Below are 19432 nucleotides of genomic sequence, written 5' to 3' on the forward strand. Positions count from 1 at the left end.
AAATAAATAAATAAATAAATAAATAAATATTTTATGAAAAGGCACATTTTCAGTTATAGCTCACTTCATCATATGCACAGATGGCTTTTAATAAAATGTTAGTGGAAAAAAGTGTTACAAGAATTTTTATTTTATTTTTTTTGCCACCAGAGAATAACAGGGCTCTCTTAATATCAAGATAGCTGAATCCAATTCAATGCGTTACAAAGGTGTCAAACTTGCATTGTTGCATGACGTATGATGTATTTTTCCCTCTTTGCTAAACCGGGTTTGGACAGCACATGACACATCTGGCCTGCAAGCTGTGCGTTTCACCCCCCTGCATTACTATCAGAGTGGGCAGCCAACAAATGTAATAAATAAATAAGGCTGTCACAAACATACCTTATATTCATCCACTTTGACATATGCATGAAATAAAAACCATGGATGCTGTTTTTCAAACTTTTTTTTTATACTAGTACTACTGTTTTCTATCTTCTATTTCATTGAGTTCTTTGTGACCAAGGAGCAACCAATAGTTGGTCCCTCTAATCTGAAAAGCAAATGGGTACCAGTGACAGACACCTGTTGACACAAGGAATTTCAACTCCACCTCACAAAGAAAACTGGTCTGCAAATCACACAGGCTGAAAATAACTGACCAGGGGTGTTATTTAATCTCCTTCCCCCCACCCCACCCCCATTTTCTGGTGCCTAAATTCTGAAAATTAAAAACAAAAATACCTTTGTGTCAATGAAGAAATTAGATTATCAATTTAGAGGGGTTTTCCTCTCCCCAATAGATCAACTTGGCACCCCAGTGCTTTATTGGTTAAGTGGTACTACAGCTTACAACCACAACTGAGCCCAACATTTATGTTGCTAAGTGAGAAATATGCTGTCAGTTTTTCCCCATTTTACAACTTTTCTTTGCCACAACTGTTAGGTGAATCGCCACATTGATCAAATTAGTAACCCAGTTGGTTAAGCAAATCTGGCTTCTCCATTGACTTTGCTTTGTCAGAAGGTGCCAAAGGCAACAAAGCAAGGCTGCCAAGCAGCTGAATTTTGATCACATGATCAGGTCGTTAAGGGTGAAAACCCGGCATAAATCATTTATTTTCCTTTGTTTTGAAGTATATATGGAAATTGTGGAGAAAAAAAACCTTTATAAGTCACATTTTTCTCTTTTTTTGAACTATATGTGGAAATTATGGAGAAAAAATAAAAACTTTATAAGTCACATTTTCTTTTTTTTTTTGGAAGTATATATGGAAATTGTGGAGAGAAAAAATAAAAACTTTGATAAAGTCACATTTTTCGGTGTCACTGTGTAACTTTGAACGGTCACTAAGCGAACCGTTGTTATAAATCGAGGGCGACCTATCCTGGTAGGCTTAGAAGAGAAGCTGGTTAGGAACTCAAAAGTTCAGAAGAAACACGCGTGGGCTCCAAACGGAACCGAAGCCTCTCCCCCAAAGAGGCGGGTCTTATCCCCCCCCCCCCCATCCCTGACGGTGCCACACAGCTGCAACTGCCGAGGTGGAAGCGGCGAGAGTCTCATGGAGACGCTGCTAGAGAAACTGCGGACAGGGTTTCCCGCAAGGCTTCGTCAGATTGCACCGCTGGGAAAGGCCCGCGGTACCCACTCCCAGAACCGCCCTCCGGAAGCGCAAGCCTCGCTCTATGTCCACGTGAGTTAGATTTAAGGAACCGGGAGAACGCGGGCCGAACCCATTGCGCATGCGCCAATTGGGCGTGAGGGTGGCGGAAGTTTCAAGGGATACGCGCGGCGGTGCACGTAACCCTCTGTAGCCGGGCTCGTGAGCTGTGGTTCCGGTAGCTGCTTTCTGCTCGGTTGTGAGGAGGCTTAGAGCAAGGGGTCTCCAATCAGGGCAATGTTAAGCCTGGCGGACTTCAATTTCCAGAATTCCCCAGCCAGCTTTGCTAGGAATTCTGGAAGTTGAAATCCACCAGGCTTTACTTTGCCGAGGTTGGAGATCCCGGATTAGAGGACCTGGGACTGTTCTGGGCATGCGCCTCTACAAACCGTGCATTGTTGGTTCCACTAGTTGCCGATGGGTGGAAAAGTTGCTCGAATTTTGGCGGGGTGACGGTCCTGTTTTTGTTTGCTCGGTGTTGTGAGCCAGATGTTTTAGTTACTTGAAGCAGTTTTGAGAAGACCGCTTAAGCAGAGGTCCCCAAACTTGGCAATTTTAAGACGTGTGGACTTTAACTCCCAGAATTCTCCAGCCAGCTGTACTGGCTGGAGAATTCTGGGAGTTGAAGTCCACAAGTCTTAAAGTTGCCAACTTTGAAGACCTTTGGCTTAAGTGTCAGACAGCGATAGGGGTCCGAAAAAGTTAATTTTGTAAAAAAATATTCTTAAAATATTTTTTTAAAAGCAACCCATAATTGTAAAAAGCACACTGAGGTTACAAATCTTGTAAATTGCGTTTTAATCTGATGGCTGTCAATCCCAAAGGTGATTTTTCAGAAGGCAATTGGACTTTCTTTTTTTCTGGAAGATGTTTCGCTGATCATCCAAGAGGTTTCTTCAGTTCATCAGCGAAGAAACCTCTTCAAGGAAAAACCAAGTCGAGTTGCCTTTTGAAAAAGATCGTTTGGGACAACCATGACCTGAATTGATTGAGAATCTCCATAGACATGAAGGCTGTCAAAGTTTTAATCATTTTAGTGCAGGTCAACTGCCATTGTTAAAAATGGGGCTAGGAGCACAGTGGAAACTTGCCACACACCTGCCTTGTAATCTCTTAATTAGTACTGCACAAATTAATGGGAGCATGGTAATTTCTAAATGTGTATTGAGCACATAGGAATTTCCAGATGAGTATCAACCACAAAGGAAATGCTGCAATTTCCCAAACAAAAGTTGATTCCAAAAATAGAACTCATCCTGACCCAGCTATATTTTTAACAAAAAAATACTCAAAACCTCATTGAGGAAATACTGTAAAAGAGGAAACAAATAAGGAAATTGAGAATCAGAAACCTGGATGCTGGCAACCCACTGTCAGTTTTGGCAGACTAACATTTGAAAAATTCTGCAAAATAGTGGAGTTGGCTTATGTCAATATCATGTATATTTGAGAATGAGCAATATTTTCAAAGATATACAGTATGCTCAAAGCTGTAATGCCTCCCTAGAATTTCAAGCTTTTGTTAGTCAAACAAATTCGTTTGTCAATGAAATTCAAGATCTCAACAGGCTGGGTTTCAAAAAGGTTCTTGACTAATGTAGACCCTCTTAATGGATACCAATGAAGATCTTTCAGTGAAGTTATGGGCACTCCAACAAGAAGAGATTGGACAATCATTTGTCTGAAATGTTATTAGGGGTTCCTGCCTGAGCAGGGGATTGGATAAGGTCCCCTCCAACTCCTATTCAACTTCCATGAAGAAACTTTTAAGATCAGTGAGGTCATTTCTATTAAGAGTAATCAGTAACTAATTATATTCCAAGTAAGACAATTTTCCCAACAGATTCCCATATTTTCTCTTCCAAAGCCATGGGATTTGTCTTCAGCTGTCCAGATAGCTGCATCTGTTGTGTTTGTTACACTTTCATTATAACGATGATAACTCTTTTAAAGAACAAGTACTGTCAGTTACAGTAATACACATTTATTTAATTATGGATTGAACTTCATGAGAATTAATATAGAATAGAATAGAATAGAATTTTATTGGCCAAGTGTGATTGGACACACAAGGAATTTGTCTTGGTGCATATGCTCTCAGTGTACATAAAAGAAAAAGATACATTTGTCAAGATTCATGTGGTACAACACTTAATGATTGTCATAGGGGTCAAATAAGCAATGAAGAAACAATATTAATAAAAATCTTAGGATACAAGCAACAAGTTACAGTCATGCAGCCCTAAGTGTGAGGAAAAGGATGATAGGAATGGTGAGGAAAAACTAGTAGAATAGAAATGCAGAGTTAGTAAAAAGTCTGACAGTGTTGAGGGAATTATTTTTTAGCAGAGTGATGGCGTTCGGGGGGAAAAACTGTTCTTGTGTCTAGTTGTCTTGGTGTGCAGTGCTCTATATAGCATCATTTTGAGGGTAGGAGTTGAAACAGTTTATGTCCAGGATGTGAGGGGTCAGTAAATATTTTCCCTGCCCTCTTTTTGACTTGTGCAATATACAGGTCCTCAATGGAAGGCAGGTTGGCAGTAATTGTTTTTTATGCAGTTTCTGCAGTTCTGATTATCCTCTGAAGTCTGTGTCGGTCTTGTTGGATTGCAGAACCAAACCAGACAGTTATAGAGCTGCAGAGGACAGACTCAATAATTCCTCTGTAGATTCCTCTAATATGTAGCTTCCCTGAGTTGCTGTATTAGTGAGATGGCTGCATCAAAAAAAAAGTTACTTCATTCCATAATACAATTTATATGAGCTGGAGATATAAGTGACAAAAACAAATTCTTGGAGTAAAGGAATTAACAAAGAATTAACAAAATAGAAATTGAAGTGTCAGGTTGACAGTAAGTTTTATGAAAATGATTGGCAACACATCTGATATGTTTCTATTAAGACAACTCTTGAAGACAGTAACAGTAGAAGGGTAGGGAAGTAAGTTTAGATTTGCTAATTATGAATATGATTGCATCATCAATTATCTATGCATTTGCATGACTGTATCATTTTCTCCTTTCCTGAAATATGAATGTATTTTTTATCTGTAGGAGTCCCTCTCATTATTTTCTTGAGGGAATTACTCTATTTATTAAACAGTGTGCACCATTAAATAAATAAATACTGCATTAAGTTTTGGGTCCTGCATTTGATTCCACAAAATAATAATAATAATAATAATAATAATAATAATAATAATAATAATTATTATTATTATTATTATTATTATTATTATTTATTAGATTTATATGCCGCCCCTCTCCGAAGACTCTTAATAGAAAGAAACGTATCAGTTATGTTACCATAGAGATTTTGATAAAGTTTGTTGAGAACCAGCCATTTCAAAGGTGCCATAATTAGCACATTTTAACACACCCCTATGTTTCTATTTTGCTAACATATTCCCACTCCTCTTAGATTTTGTTTTCCTCAAAAATAACAAGTTGTAAGTTTTGTGTTGAGGAAAAGAAATCAGTAGCAAGCTCTAGAGGGCATTGTAATCTAGCATTTTATTTCAAGCTCTTAGGAACAAATCTTTCAGTTGGCTGTTTTCCTTTTCTCTTATTATCAAGGTTATACCTCTGTGGGGAGTTTTTAGTTAAGCATCAAATTATAATATACACCAGTGATGGGCTCCTATGGGTAGGGTCAGGTATGTAGAACCGGTAGAAAAATTTTGACTTTATTTCTTTTTTTCCCTTCTGGGCTCTGGATATGTTTTTCCTATCACAGTAAATGAGTTTGAATGTGTATAATTTTAGAAGAGCTGTGTGTATGTATATGTATATACATACACATACAGTTTATATAGTAGATAATGCATATTTTTGTGTGCCTGTATGTAATATGTATGTACACATATGGCATATATACATAGAATTAAATAGTTTATTTTGGATGTTCAGTAATAGTAAATAGATAGGCAAATTGTATCTCTTTGAGGCAAGGAGAGACCAGGCATCCTAACCCAAACCCTTGGCGTGAGTGATGTCAAGTTGGCCACCTTTAAGCCAGTGACATGACCTTTAAGCCACCCCTCTGGTCACATGATTGTCAAACCACTCCCACCTGGTCACATGGCTGACAAGCCACACCCACAAAATAAGCCACACCCAGTGTGGTAGTAAAAATTTTTGCAGTCCTTCACTGATATACATGATATACAGTACAGTATTTTCTATGATTGATTCATATTATTTTTCCCCATTTTAAAGCAAATAATATACTAGGGAGATCAATTTGGGCTCAGTTCTCAATGTTTGGTTTTAGGGTTAGGATTAGGGTTAGAAAGTTTTTTCCAGTAGCTCATGCTATAGTTGAACGGAAACGTAGAATTGGCTTTCTGATAATTGTTGGAGGTTGAGGCAATCTTTTTCTTTATGTGAGTGTTCCTAAAAGCAGAAATCTGACCTGAGCAATGATGAACGAAGCGGATGCTGCAACTATAACAGAAAGAAGCTGGAAACATGCTAGGAAACACACCAACTAACTCATCCGAGTGAGGAGAGTTAAAAGAATGTGTCCTCTGTGTATCCATGTGGCAATGAAGAAAAGCAAAAGGGAATAATAACAGTGTAATAGGCAAAGAGCATGCAGGCACTGAGGCCATAAATTTTTGCAGCCCAACATTAACTGGCTCTGTTTCAAAAGGCAATAAAACACCTTGACACCTTTAAAAATTTTTCAAGACCATCTCACACTGCACACTTCTTTCATTCTAGGTCAAACATCTAGGAGCATATTGCAGATGGAAACAGCTTGGCTAGTGTTCAAGACGTCTATATAATTTAATTATTAAGCCATTACTAGATGCTTATGAACTTGTGGCACACATGAAGAATGTTCCATGACTGAGACATACTCACATAAATTATGTCACACACTTGCCCAGTATTTGGGAGATGCCTACTGTTGATGTTTTTCAGGTGCTCGTTAAATCTTTTCTACCGAATTCTCTCTCTAAATTGGTTCTTAACCTTTCCTTCGCCACAGACCCCCTTTAAATAACATTTCATGGCTATGCACCCTGGCTACAATCCACCAAGGTTTAACTCAAGATTTAAATCATAAATTTTCTTCAAACATTTGTGCATCCTGTGATGACATCGCAGCCACCAGGAGTCCACAGACCACAGGTTGAGAACCACTGTGTCTCTACATTTTTCTATGTGTGTACTGTAATGGATATGCAAAATATTCCAGTTCAACTTTGAAATATTAACATAAAAGAGTGAAAAAATTAAAAAATTGAAATAGTAGGTATGAAGATGTAGCATGGTACTGAGTATTACTATTCCGATGGAAAGCCTCGCTAAAGGCAGACTATTTTAATGCTTGGATGGCATTTATCAACTGAAACTAATTTATTGTGAAGCTGAGATTTTATATAATACAGTTAGCATTTTGAATTGTTATCACAATGTTGTAAAATTCTAGGCATCAGGCTGTCTTGCTTATTTTTAATTTATTTATTTGTCAAAACGTACAAGGGAGCAGGTATTGGTATGAACATAAACAAAAGCAAAGTCAGTAGAGGTAAATTTGGACAATAGGACAGTAAGACAGGGATGGTAGACACAATGGTAGCTTATGCACGCCCCTTACAGACCTCTTAGAAACCAGGAGAGGTCGACTGTAGACAGTCTAAGGTTAAAGTTTTGGGGGTTTGGGGAAGAAGCCACAGAGTCAGGTAATGCATTCCAGGCATTGAGCACTGTTGCTGAAGTCGCTATCTAAGCTCAAAATGTCGAGTCTGGTGGAATAAGGTACAGTATTCTGTTGCAAGTAGAGGAGTGGAGGACTCTTCTTGTAAAATATTTCTGGACTCTCTCAATTGTATTAATATCCGATATGTAGTATGGGTTCCAGACAGGTGAGTTGTATTAGAGAATTGGTGTAGCAAATGTTTTGTATGCTCTGGTTAGCAGTGTAAATATTGCCAGAGAAGAAGCTACGCAAGATTAGTTTAACAACTCTTAGTGCCTTTTTGGCAATGTTGTTACAATGGGTTCTGGCACTTAGGTCATTAGATATGAGTATTTCAAGGTCCTTGATAGAGTGAGGGCCATCTACAAGGTCATGTCCTCCAAGCTTGTATTTTATGTTCTGATTCTTTTTGCCATTGTGTTAAGACAGCATTTGTTGGTTGAGATTTGAAGTTGCCAGTTATCAGATCATTGTGATATATGGTCGAGGTATTTTTGAAGAGTAGAAGTATTGTCAGTGGGGTTAAATAGTTTAACATCTTCAGCAAAGAGAACACAGTTGCTTATAATATGATCACAAAGGTCATTTATGTAAAGAATGAATAGTGTTGGTCCTAGAACGCTGCCTTGAGGGACACCGCTGTTGACAGGTCCAGGGTTTGATAGGGCATTCCCTATTTTAACTATTTGGTGTCTGTTTGACAAGAACGCAGTATCCAATCATGAAGGGAAGAGAAAGCGATTTAAATCTTCACATATCAGGGTCGCTTTAAATAATTTCTTTTTGTGTGGATCTTTCTTGACGGTAACTAATGACCGCATAATACTGTTGGCTAAGGATATAAGAAGGCTCCTCTAAAAATGTTTGAATAAAATCCCTTTTGTCATTTTGGTTCCTTAGTGGCCTTATTGTGAGAAACGCTGCAGTTACTGCAACTTCAACAAATATATTCCCCGAAATTTGGATGAGCTTAGAATGAAGAACTGCCTCATTCAAGAGGCGAAGACTTTGATCCAGCTAAGCAAAGTTCAGAGGTAAATGATACAACAAGGACTAAAAAGGATTTGGAAGTCTCCAAATCTATCTTTTAGATTTTTAATTAAATGAAACCCCACCCCCCTATCTGCATCATTCATCTGTAAACACGCTGCAATTCCCCAAAATTCTTAAATGTAGCACCAAGAAGACTTAGTTATTTACTTATCAAATTTATATAACCACATATCTCACAAATATGACAATGAAACCAACAATTAAAAACAACTCAAAAATAACATCTAAAAACAATTAAACATATTTGCTCCTTTTCTTTCCGCTTAAGGTTCTCTTTTTTTTCCTTTTATTTTAAAGGGCATTTATTATGGAAAAGGGTTTAAAGTACAGTAATGCCTCGTCTTACGAACTTAATTGGTTCCGGGAGGAGGTTCGTAAGGTGAAAAGTTCGTAAGATGAAACAATGTTTCCCATAGGAAACAATGTAAAAGCAATTAATGCGTGCAAGGGGGAAAAAAGTTGCAAAATGGTGCTCCGCTGGGTGCCGCCGCCCGGCTGTCATCTTTTGAAACAGCCGGGGGGCTTCTCGGCGTTCTCCCGAACCTGAACTTTTGCCAAACTTTTCAGGTTCGGGTTTGGGAAACCACCGAGAAGCGCCGCCGCCCGGCTGTCACCTTTTGAAACAGCCGGGGGCTTCTTGGCATTCTCCCCAACACCGAACCCGAAGGTTCGGCAAAGGTTTGGGTTCAGGTTCGGGTTCCGGAGGCTGCAGAGAAGCGCCCGGCTGTTTCAGAAGGTTACAGCCGGGCGCTGGTGCCGGGCGGAGCGCCGTTTTTGCGATCAGCAGTGGCATTTTCGGCCAATCTGGAGGCTCAAACGGAGGTGGGGAATCCCAATAGAGAATTACATGGGCGGAGCTTTGACATCACGAAGACGTCCTTCCTGGTCGGCCGAAACAGCCTGGTACTTATATTTATTCCTCATTCTCAATATGCCATTCTTAACATAATGATATTTAAAATCTACATTAATCAGGTTTCGAGAGTATTACAGTAATCCAGTGTAGATATTAAGTAAAGTATGTATCAGCCATGTTTGATCTCATCTGGAATTCAAATAGAGTTAATATGACCAAAGCCACATGTCATCTTCCTGATACAAAGCTAAATCCAGAAGTAGCCCAGATTGATTTACCTTGATTATTCAGTGAGAGTTCTTCCCCATTGAAGGTAATTGAAATTCTATTCCCAAATCCATCTGTTCAAAAGCACATCTGTTTTGTTTGGATTGAGTTTAAATGTATTTGTCTTCATCCAGATGATTATTGCCACCTGACATCTATTCAGGATATTGATAAGTTCCCAATAACAATAAGTTATTGATAGAGGAAAAAGAGAAATAATCTTATTTACTTGCTGATGACAATGGAGCCCAAACATCCTTTCTCTCCCTACAATTTTGATATTTATTCATGCAGCCCAGTGTCCACTGGGCTAAACACATTTCTTTATCCTATCTTCACTTCCTGAAACCGACTTCAAGGAAAGGCTGGAACTATGATAAAATTGTGCCAAGGACGCACAAATATTACAAGTAGATTATTAGCATCTGCTATAACCAAAGAATACAAATCACAACAAATTTAAGGAATGTTATTCACAAAATGTCTTAACAGTCTTCAGTAGCAATCAAGTTATTTTTCTTAGCATTATTAGATCCTTAAAATGCTGATAATAGACTTCTTACATCTTTAAACAAATGCCTAAGAGGTTTATTTGATCCTTGTATACTATTTCTTTGCTATTGTCAAACTGAGGACACAGCCTTAATAATGCTAACCTGTGCTTATTTGGATTTGTTTCACATTGAGATGAATCCAAAGAAACCCCTTGTTTCTGAACTTGAAACAGAATTTCACATTCAAAACGATGGCTCAGTTTCAAAGACTTCCAAAATAATCAGAACATCCCATTTTAAAATTTAAGATTAGCATTTGTCTTTGAAATAGTTAAGAGTGTTTTTCCATACACCTATACAAAATATACACAGAATATTAGAGGACAGAATAATTTCTACCACTTCCTCTCATGAGAGGCTGAGAAAATAGGGAGAGGACCATTAGTTCAAATAATCTTCTCTTCTTTTTTGGCTCTAGAATCACTTCAGTATTTTTTGGTGGGGGAACACCAAGCTTAGCTAGCCCTCTCACCATCAGTGGTATCCTGGACACTGTCTCCCAATGCGCACATTTAGCAGAAGGCATTGAAGTTACTTTGGAAGCAAACCCCGCTTCAGCAGATGCCCTCCGCCTATCCGAGTTCCAGAAAGCTGGTGTGAACCGCCTCTCCATTGGTATTCAGGTGAGAGGTCAGGAACATTGCTTTAAGGACTGTATTAGCCATCATCCACTTACAATACTAGAATAATAAAGTTAAAAACATACTTAATCTGGACTAACGTTAAGCAAATTTAGTTACATGGGATTGCAGAAAGGGACCGTAATATACAGAAATACACAGTACCATGTTTTTCTGCTACACTGATCACTTTCTTCTTTCCTTCCTCTCTCCCTCTCTCCAACCCTTATGTGTTTTTAGACTACAATGTGATAAGCAGAAAGTAAGAACTGACAACTACTTCAGAGTTATAAACTCAAAAAAGCCAATTGATATGCTGTAGGGGTTAAACCCAAGAGTAGGGCAAGTCTGACCTATGGGAAATTGCTTCCTAGTTTTAATGAGTTTTTATAATTAAAGTACCGGTATGTAGAATTGTTTTGTAAATTTGACACGAAGCATAATAAACAGTGGCTTGATTGAGTGTTTTTGCTGGAATAGCAGTATGGAAGAAAGATTTAGGTATATTATTCTATTGCTCTTCTGGTCAGCATATTAATAGGTTACTCTTTTCTATGTAAAGTGTAACTTGGTTAACAATTTATTCTTTATAATCCTCAACACACACATCTTTTTTTTACTTGCTACTTACAAAGATTTATACATTATATGTATCATATATATATGCATTATATGCAGATATTTGCATTTTGAGCATCTGTCAGTACACTGTGTGTACCACTGAGTTAGTAGTGGGACATTGATAGTACGTAGTCTTTGGGCTTGCAAGGTAATTTCTAGATTACAGTCCTCGATTTATGACCTGTTGTTTAATGGCCATTCTGTTCACAGTCACAACAGCCTCGGAACAGATGATTTACTTTTTGAACGTGCATGGGGCTGATGTAAATCAGATTATTTTTCTTTTTTTATACCTTCGATTTCTTTGCCTTCCTATTTCTAGTCCCTCTTGTGCTTTGCATAACAACAAAAGGGAACCACATATTATGTATGCTTTTTACAAGAGTTTATTTCTTTTTTTTTCTCACTCACCGTAATCATAATTCTCTCGCAACATACTTTTTCCCTTTTACTTCAGTTGTAAAGAGTCAAGCGTATTCATGATTTTTATTTCCTTCTGTGCAGTCGTTTGACAATGCAGAACTCAAACTTCTTGGAAGGAACCACACAGCTTGTGATGCTTTCGGAACTTTAGAAGAAGCCAAGAAACTCTTTCCAGGGCGCACATCTATTGACTTAATATTTGGTCTCCCGGGACAGACTGTTGCTTCCTGGATCCAGGGTTTGGAGAAAGCGCTTGCAGTATGCGATGACCATATATCCCTTTACCAGTTGACTCTAGAAAGAGGCACATCTCTCTTCAAGCAGGTCCATCAGGGCTTTCTGCCCACAACCAATGTGGATATAGTATCAGAGATGTATGAGTGTGCACGACATGTTCTACAAAATTCAGGTTTTCACCAGTATGAAGTATCCAATTTTTCAAAGAATGTAAGTCTTTTCCTTTAATTAAACCTTGTGCCATACAACTCAGTAAAAGGAAGTAGGCCAAAGAAATTCAAATGGTTCTGATAATGAAAAAAGATTCCCCCTCCCCCTACTCTCTTGTTGTATTTATTTATTTATTTATTAGATTTGTGTGCCGCCCCTCTCCGTAGACTCGGGGCGGCTAACAACAGTAAAAAGACAATATGAACAAATCTAATATTAAAAGTAATGTAAAAAACCCCAATTTAAGAAACCAATCATACATACAGACATACCATGCATAAATTTTATAAGCCTAGGGGGAAGGGAATATCTCAATTCCCCCATGCCTGATGACAGAGGTGGGTTTTAAGGAGCTTATGAAAGGCAAGGAGGGTGGGGGCAACTCTGATATCTGGGGGGAGTTGGTTCCAGAGGGTTGGGGCTGCCACAGAGAAGGCTCTTCCCCTGGGTCCCGCCAAACGACATTGTTTAGTCGACGGGACCCGGAAAAGGCCAACTCTGTGGGACCTAACTGGTTGCTGGGATTCGTGAAAGATAATACAGATGTGTTCCTTCTGCCAAGTGGAAAGGAATATGATTTTAAGAACTTTTCACAATGCCATAGTATTACCTGTCCAACAGAATAAGATCCAAGTCTTACTCTGCTTAAGGCAGAGAGAATGGTGAAAAAGCTGCTACTAGAAACAAAAAAAGGGCCATGCTTAAATAAAAATTATGTATTCTGTATTCTATTCTGCATTAAATTACGGTGGAGGCTTCTGAGAAAACTTTCCTTCCTTCCCCCTGGCCTTCCCCCTTTTTATTCCAAGCAAGAAAAATCTCCTAAATGACTGTTAAGATCAATAAGGTGCTATAGGGTTTTTAAAAAGCCATTCCTTAAAGGTTGTTCTCTAATATAATGTAACAATTGTGTGCAGACTTCTATAACATTTTTGTTTGTTTGTTTGTTTATACAGGGGGCATTTAGTACTCACAACCTCTCCTATTGGCAAGGGAGCCAATATATTGGCATTGGACCAGGTAAATCTATTTGGGGAGATGATGGGCCAAGCACTGCAGCTCTCTTCTTGAGTTGGTTCCAGTACAAAGTACTGAAGTACCATTTCAACTATGACTTGTTATTTTTGTTTTAATAAATAAGGGGAAATTGGAAAGTAAGCACTCCTCAGTTAAAAATGATGCTGCTAAGTAGCTGCCTAATGATTCCTTTTCATAAACACTAAATAGCACCGTAGGTTGGTCAGAACAATCTCCTTCTTTCTCAGGAGCCCATGGACGATTTGTAGTACGGGGAGATGGTAAGAACCATCGAGAGGCAAGAATACAGACTTTGGAACCAGATGTATGGATGAAAGAAGTATTGGCCTTTGGGCATGGGACTCGGAAACGGACTCCACTCAGGGAATTGGATATGTATGTAAGAAGAAATGCAGAGAGGCTCATCCTTATCATTTCCTTTCTTTAAACATATGTGGTATTCCTGAAAACTCAGCCTTATTAATAAGCACATGAGCTACCATTATACAGTGTTCCCTCGAGTTTCGCGGGGGGATGCGTTCCGAGACCGCCCGTGAAGGTCGAATTTCCGTGAAGTAGAGATGCGGAAGTAAATACACTATTTTTGGCTAGGAACAGTATCACAAGCCTTCCCTTAACACTTTAAACCCCTAAATTACAATTTCCCATTCCCTTAGCAACCATTTAGATTATTACTCACCATGTTTATTTATTAAAGTTTATTAAAAAAATATTTATTAAAGGCAGACAAAAGTTTGGTGATGACATATGATGTCATTGGGCGGGGAAAAACCGTGGTATAGGAAAAAAACCCGCGAAGTATTTTTTAATTAATATTTTTGAAAAACCGCGGTATAGACTTTTCGCGAAGTTCGAACCCGCGAAAATTGAGGGAATACTGTATATCCTACATTGCATTCATAATATTGGTGCAGTGGTTAAAATGCAGTATTGCGAGCTAACTCTCCGCATGGCCAGGAATTTGATCCTGTTGGGTTCAAGGTTGACTCAGCCTTCCGTCCTTCCGAGGTCAGTAAAATGAGGAGCCAGATTATTGGGGGCAAGTAAACCACTCAAAGAGTGCTGTGATGCACTATGGAGCAGTATATAAGCCTAAGTGCTATTGTTACTGAATCTGGAACCTATTATATAATTAACTTACAGTTTTCATAAATCCAAAGTGCTAAATTATAAATCTTAGTCTGCTTTTTGGAGCTATGTAAAATGTAACTTTCTCTGATCTACTTTTTGCATGGCTTTTTACTTTACAACTCTGATTATATTAGTGAAATCTTGTGAAGAAATGCTGTAGAAAGAACACTTCCCTGAAAAGTTTAATAAAAATATGATTGCTACTAGATTGCACCTAATGAGACATGCCACACCTACTTAATCTCTAATTTAGAGACAATTAAAAAGAATTGTTGTAAACATACACACACACATACATTTTTTGAAAGTAGATAATGTATGAATACAAGTGCTACCCTGGTTAATATGTTAAAATCATTGACTAGTTTCCTTTCCCCGCTGTTGTTGGCACAAATATTTGTTTATCAAAATTCTAATGGCTATGTTGCTTCAAAATTTGGGATCTTCCATCTGTTCCTTTTGTAGACTGGAGGAGGTTTTGATGCTGGGACTCCGTATGGATATAGGAATCACACATCAGGTATAGATCTCATATTTCTGTGTTTGAAATAAGTTTGCATTTGAAATGTTTGAAACATTTATTGCATTTGAAATGTTTGAAACATTTATTGCCATAATTCCAGAGTGCTTGGATGGAATGATTTTGCAGAAATTGTTCATTTATCTCTATTGTATGCCTGTTTATTTAATTAATGTTGTGCTTTGTGATTGTGCTTAGTAATGGTAATTCCAGTTCCAATTGCTATCATAACTCAAGGACTGCTTGTAATTAATGCTAGAAATAGCAGAGGAATATATAGCAAAACTAGTTCTCAATCCTTGTTTTAGAAACATGACCTGTGATTACTAAATGCACAGAGAATGGAAGAGATCTTCCTGAGATTTCCAGTAAACATTGAAATTGGATTTTAAGACCTATATATCTGCTCAATTTTTTTAATGCTAGTTTATTTTTGTAAAATAGGAATTTTTCAATGATTTATGAAAGATGGGACCAAAAGTGAGGATTGACTTAAGGCTGTTATTTTAAAAAAAGATCATTTCAAGCATTTGCAGTATTTCAAGTGATGTTCTGCTAAGCCTATCTTGCAAAAATTACACGAAACTTTCAACTGAAAACCATTTGTTTAGTGACTGTTTAAAGTTATAACGGAACTGAAAAGTGACTTATGATCATTTTTCATACTTCAGGACCATTGAGGCATCCCCGTGGTCATGTGATCCAAATTTGAATGCATGGTAACTGGCATATATTTATGATGGTGTCCCGGAGTCATGTGATCAGCTTTTGTGGCCTTCTGACAAGTAAAATCAATGGAGGAGCCAGATTCACCTAACAACAATTGCAGTGATTAATGAATGTGGCAAGCAAGGCTGTGGTTAAAACTGAACAACTGCCTTGCTTAGCAACCAAAATTTGGGGCTCAATTGTGGTCTTAAGACGAGGACTACATCTATAGCAAAATATGAAGGTTTTATATAGACAGCAATCCAAATTGTGGTGATGGGACCAAAAGTGATGATTGACTTAAGTCAATCATAGTTAAATTTGAGATTTAATAATAATAATAATAATAATAATAATAATAATAATAATAATTTATTAGATTTGTATGCCGCCCCTCTCCGAAGACTCAGGGCGGCTCACAACAATGATAAAATCAATATTATAATGGCACAAATCTAATATTAAAAAACTAAAAACCCTATCATAATTAAAAACCAAACAGCACATACATACCAAACATAAATTATAATAAGCCTGGGGGAAAGATGTCTCAAATCCCCCATGCCTATTCTAAATTTGAGAATAGTTAAATTTGTGATCAATATACCTTTATTTTCGAAAGAGGTGAAGATTATTCTGAGAAATTTATCAGGGTGATATTTTATGAAACTTCTCCTAGCATCATTTGTGTTTTTTCTAGATTAGCCCTCAAATCAGTTCTTAAACTGAAAAAGAAAAAAAGAAAACAATCAGTTTTAAGGGTAGGTTTTCTCTTTATAGCACTGGTTGCAGTTTGCCCCCTATCTTAGTCTGTGGGATGTGTTTGGTGAAGCAGAAGAAGTCCAAGAGCTGGCAGAGCATGGGTTGCTTATTCTGGATGACAGGTAAGGGGATGGGTGTTTCCAATTGCATTTTGCTACTGGTGTGCATCTGCGCACATACACATATCCCACCACACAATTTCATTTCTGCACATGCTCAGAACGACCTTACGACCCGAAACATAGCTGAGGAACTTCTCAGCTGTGCTTGGGATGAAAAATAAAGGTCAGCATTAATACAAGGGCAGGTGGAAGGGCTTTTTTCGATGTGGAGAAGCCATCTAAACCAAGAAAAAATAGTGAAAAATTACATAATCGCCTGGCTCCTACAGCGCCCAACCGCATTGGTAAGAACTTACCAGTGGTAAGGACACTGAAGATTCATGTGTGTTAGCAAGAGGATACTGGTATATCTGGAGGAGGATTCAGCAATGTCATTTTTAGTGACAATTATTTCTTTTTGTAGGGGACTTAGGTGTTCTTGGAAGGGCTTGGCGGTGCTTGATTCTCTCCTGCTGATACTCCTGAAGCAGCTCCAACAAGCATGGATGGATTGGAGACCGCAATCTACCACATATTAACTTTTTTTTGTAATTTTTTTGATAAATATTTTGTAATGTATTGGTTTTATTATGTAGGTCGCCCTGAGTCCTCAGGAAAAGGGCAGCCTAGAAATCCAATTAAATAAATAAATAAAGTAAATATCTGGACCCTAAATGAATTCACAACTGAACCCAACAATACAACCCTATATAACGCTGTTACCAATCATGGACTCAACCAACTAGTAACGAACAACATTAGAATCAACATCTGCCTAGACCTCATATTCTGCGACAGCAAAAGCACAATTTATGGACTACAAATAAAAGAACCCTTTTCCAACAGTGACCACAGCACGATAGACTTCAGCCTCAATCTACAGTGTTGCATGAATCACCTTAAAAATGGTGATAATATAATTATAAACCAATCCATTACCCTCCACCTAAAAATTAACAACCCACTCTCTAACAAACAATTTGGTTTCAGGAAAAAAATATCCTGTAACCTGCAACTCCTAAATTGCAAAAACATATGGAATACACATCTCGATCAGGGCAAATCAATGGATGCAATTTAAATATATATTTCATAAAGCATTTTGACTATAGCATCTCTGGATGCCTACATCACTGGATAACTGTGTTCCTATCAAACAGACAACTAGTGGTCAAAATAGGGAGTGCCCTATCTAATCCTGTTAACAGCAGTGTATCCCAAGGAAGCGTACTAGGACCAATACTCTATATAAATGACCGTTGTGATCATATTACAAGCAACTCCGTTCTCTTTGCCAAAGTTGTAAGACTCTTCAATGCCACCAGTAACACTGCTACTCTCCAAAAAGATCTTGACTTTGTGTCAGAATGCTCAAACATATCTTCGGAGAGGGCGGCATACAAATCTAATAAATTCAATTCAATTCAACTCCAAATCTCAATCAACAAATACTCTGTCCTACACATTGAAAAAAGGAATCGGGACACCAAATACAAGCTGAATAGACAAGACCTTGCAAACAACCCCCACTCTGTAAAAGACCTTGGAATACTCGTATTAAAGGACCTAAGTGCCAAAGCCCACTACAACAACATTGCCAAAAAGGCTTCAAGAGTTGTTAACCTCATCTTATGTAGCTTCTTCTCTGGTAATATCACACTACTAACCAGAGCATACAAAACTTTTGCCAGACCAATCCTTGAATACAGCTTATCTGTCTGGAACCCACACTGCATTTCAGACATAAATACATTGGAAAGTGTCTAGAGAGACTTTACAAGAAGATCCCTCCACTTCTCTACTCGCAACATAATATTTTACACAACTACACTTGAAATCCTAGGTTTAGAAAGTATCGCCTTCAATGTCACCTTCGACATGATCTAAGCATAGCTCATAAAATCATCTGCTATAACGTCTTTCCTGTCAACGATTACTTCATCTCCCAACACCACAATACATGAGCATACAACACATACAAACCATTCCAAACTTGACTGTAAAAAATACGACTTCAGCAACTGAGTAGTTAATGCCTGGAACTCACTGCTTGACTCTGTAGTTTCGTCACCAACCTCCAAAACTTTACTCTTAGACTATCCACTGTTGACCTCACCCGATTACTAAGAGGTCAGTAAGGGGCATGCATAAGTGCACCAGCGTGCCTACCATCCCGGTCCTAATGTTTCCCTCTTATTAGTACCCATCTCATGTATATAAACAGCGTTATACTGTATCTATGTATACTAACCAATATGTAGACAAAATAAAGTAAATAAAGGGAAAATTTTCATATTGGAAGTTAAAGAGATTTCAGAGAAAGTTTATAGTCTGGAAAATAGTTCCAATGCAAAGGTCACATCCCAAGAAATGAATGCGTCTTCAGTGAAGCCAATGAGCTGATTGTGTTGTCATGCTACTGAATGCAGGGTTTGCTCTGAACTAAACAATTACTGCATCCCTGGCTTTTGTCTCTTTATACTGGGATGAAAAATGATCTATTATTCTAGTGTCACTGTGGCTTGTACTAGAAATAAACGAAGCATGAAATATCTTTACGCTGCATAAATAAATGGATTATACAGGAACTGGTTTTCATTAACTAGAATCTTCCACTTTTGTAAGTACTGAACAAAGGAATGTTCCTGAGGGAAGAATTGACCGTGAAGATAATAAAAGATTTGTACGTTGTGAATACAGGGGCACTTCTCATACATTCAACTCAGTACAGCTGGAATGTCTTTGGGCTGTTGCTTACACACAAAAGCTACTAATGCTTCTAGCACAATAACTTGCCATACAACATTCCACTGTATTCATAATCCCAAATTTTCATTTACATTTGACCTATTATGCTCCCTATTGAAATTCCAAACTCTACCATAGGAGCAGTCTGAATTAGTTCAAGCAGCCTACTGTGCTGCTTCTGTTTATGACTGATTCCATGCAACTCATTCTTGATAATGCATTTATTGGAAT

General features: G+C 38.0%; 1 protein-coding gene across 2 annotated transcripts; it reads left to right on the forward strand.

Moving 5' to 3' along the window:
• Positions 1-1498: 1498 nt before the first annotated feature.
• Positions 1499-17113, forward strand: RSAD1 (radical S-adenosyl methionine domain containing 1). Of its 2 annotated transcripts, none has more exons than XM_070739990.1 (9): positions 1499-1676; positions 8253-8386; positions 10501-10705; positions 11828-12193; positions 13150-13213; positions 13459-13606; positions 14828-14882; positions 16371-16474; positions 16878-17113. In XM_070739990.1, the coding sequence occupies exons 1-9, from the start codon at positions 1545-1547 to the stop codon at positions 16990-16992; spliced, it is 1323 nt and encodes a 440-aa protein (XP_070596091.1). In that variant the 5' UTR covers positions 1499-1544; the 3' UTR covers positions 16993-17113. The 2 variants fall into 2 exon arrangements, with proteins under 2 accessions (XP_070596091.1, XP_070596092.1); XM_070739991.1 differs by lacking the exon at positions 1499-1676 and adding an exon at positions 6677-6781.
• Positions 17114-19432: the final 2319 nt, after the last annotated feature.

Source organism: Erythrolamprus reginae, chromosome 2 (genome assembly GCF_031021105.1).
Source record: "Erythrolamprus reginae isolate rEryReg1 chromosome 2, rEryReg1.hap1, whole genome shotgun sequence".
NCBI classification, from domain to species: domain Eukaryota; kingdom Metazoa; phylum Chordata; class Lepidosauria; order Squamata; family Dipsadidae; genus Erythrolamprus; species Erythrolamprus reginae.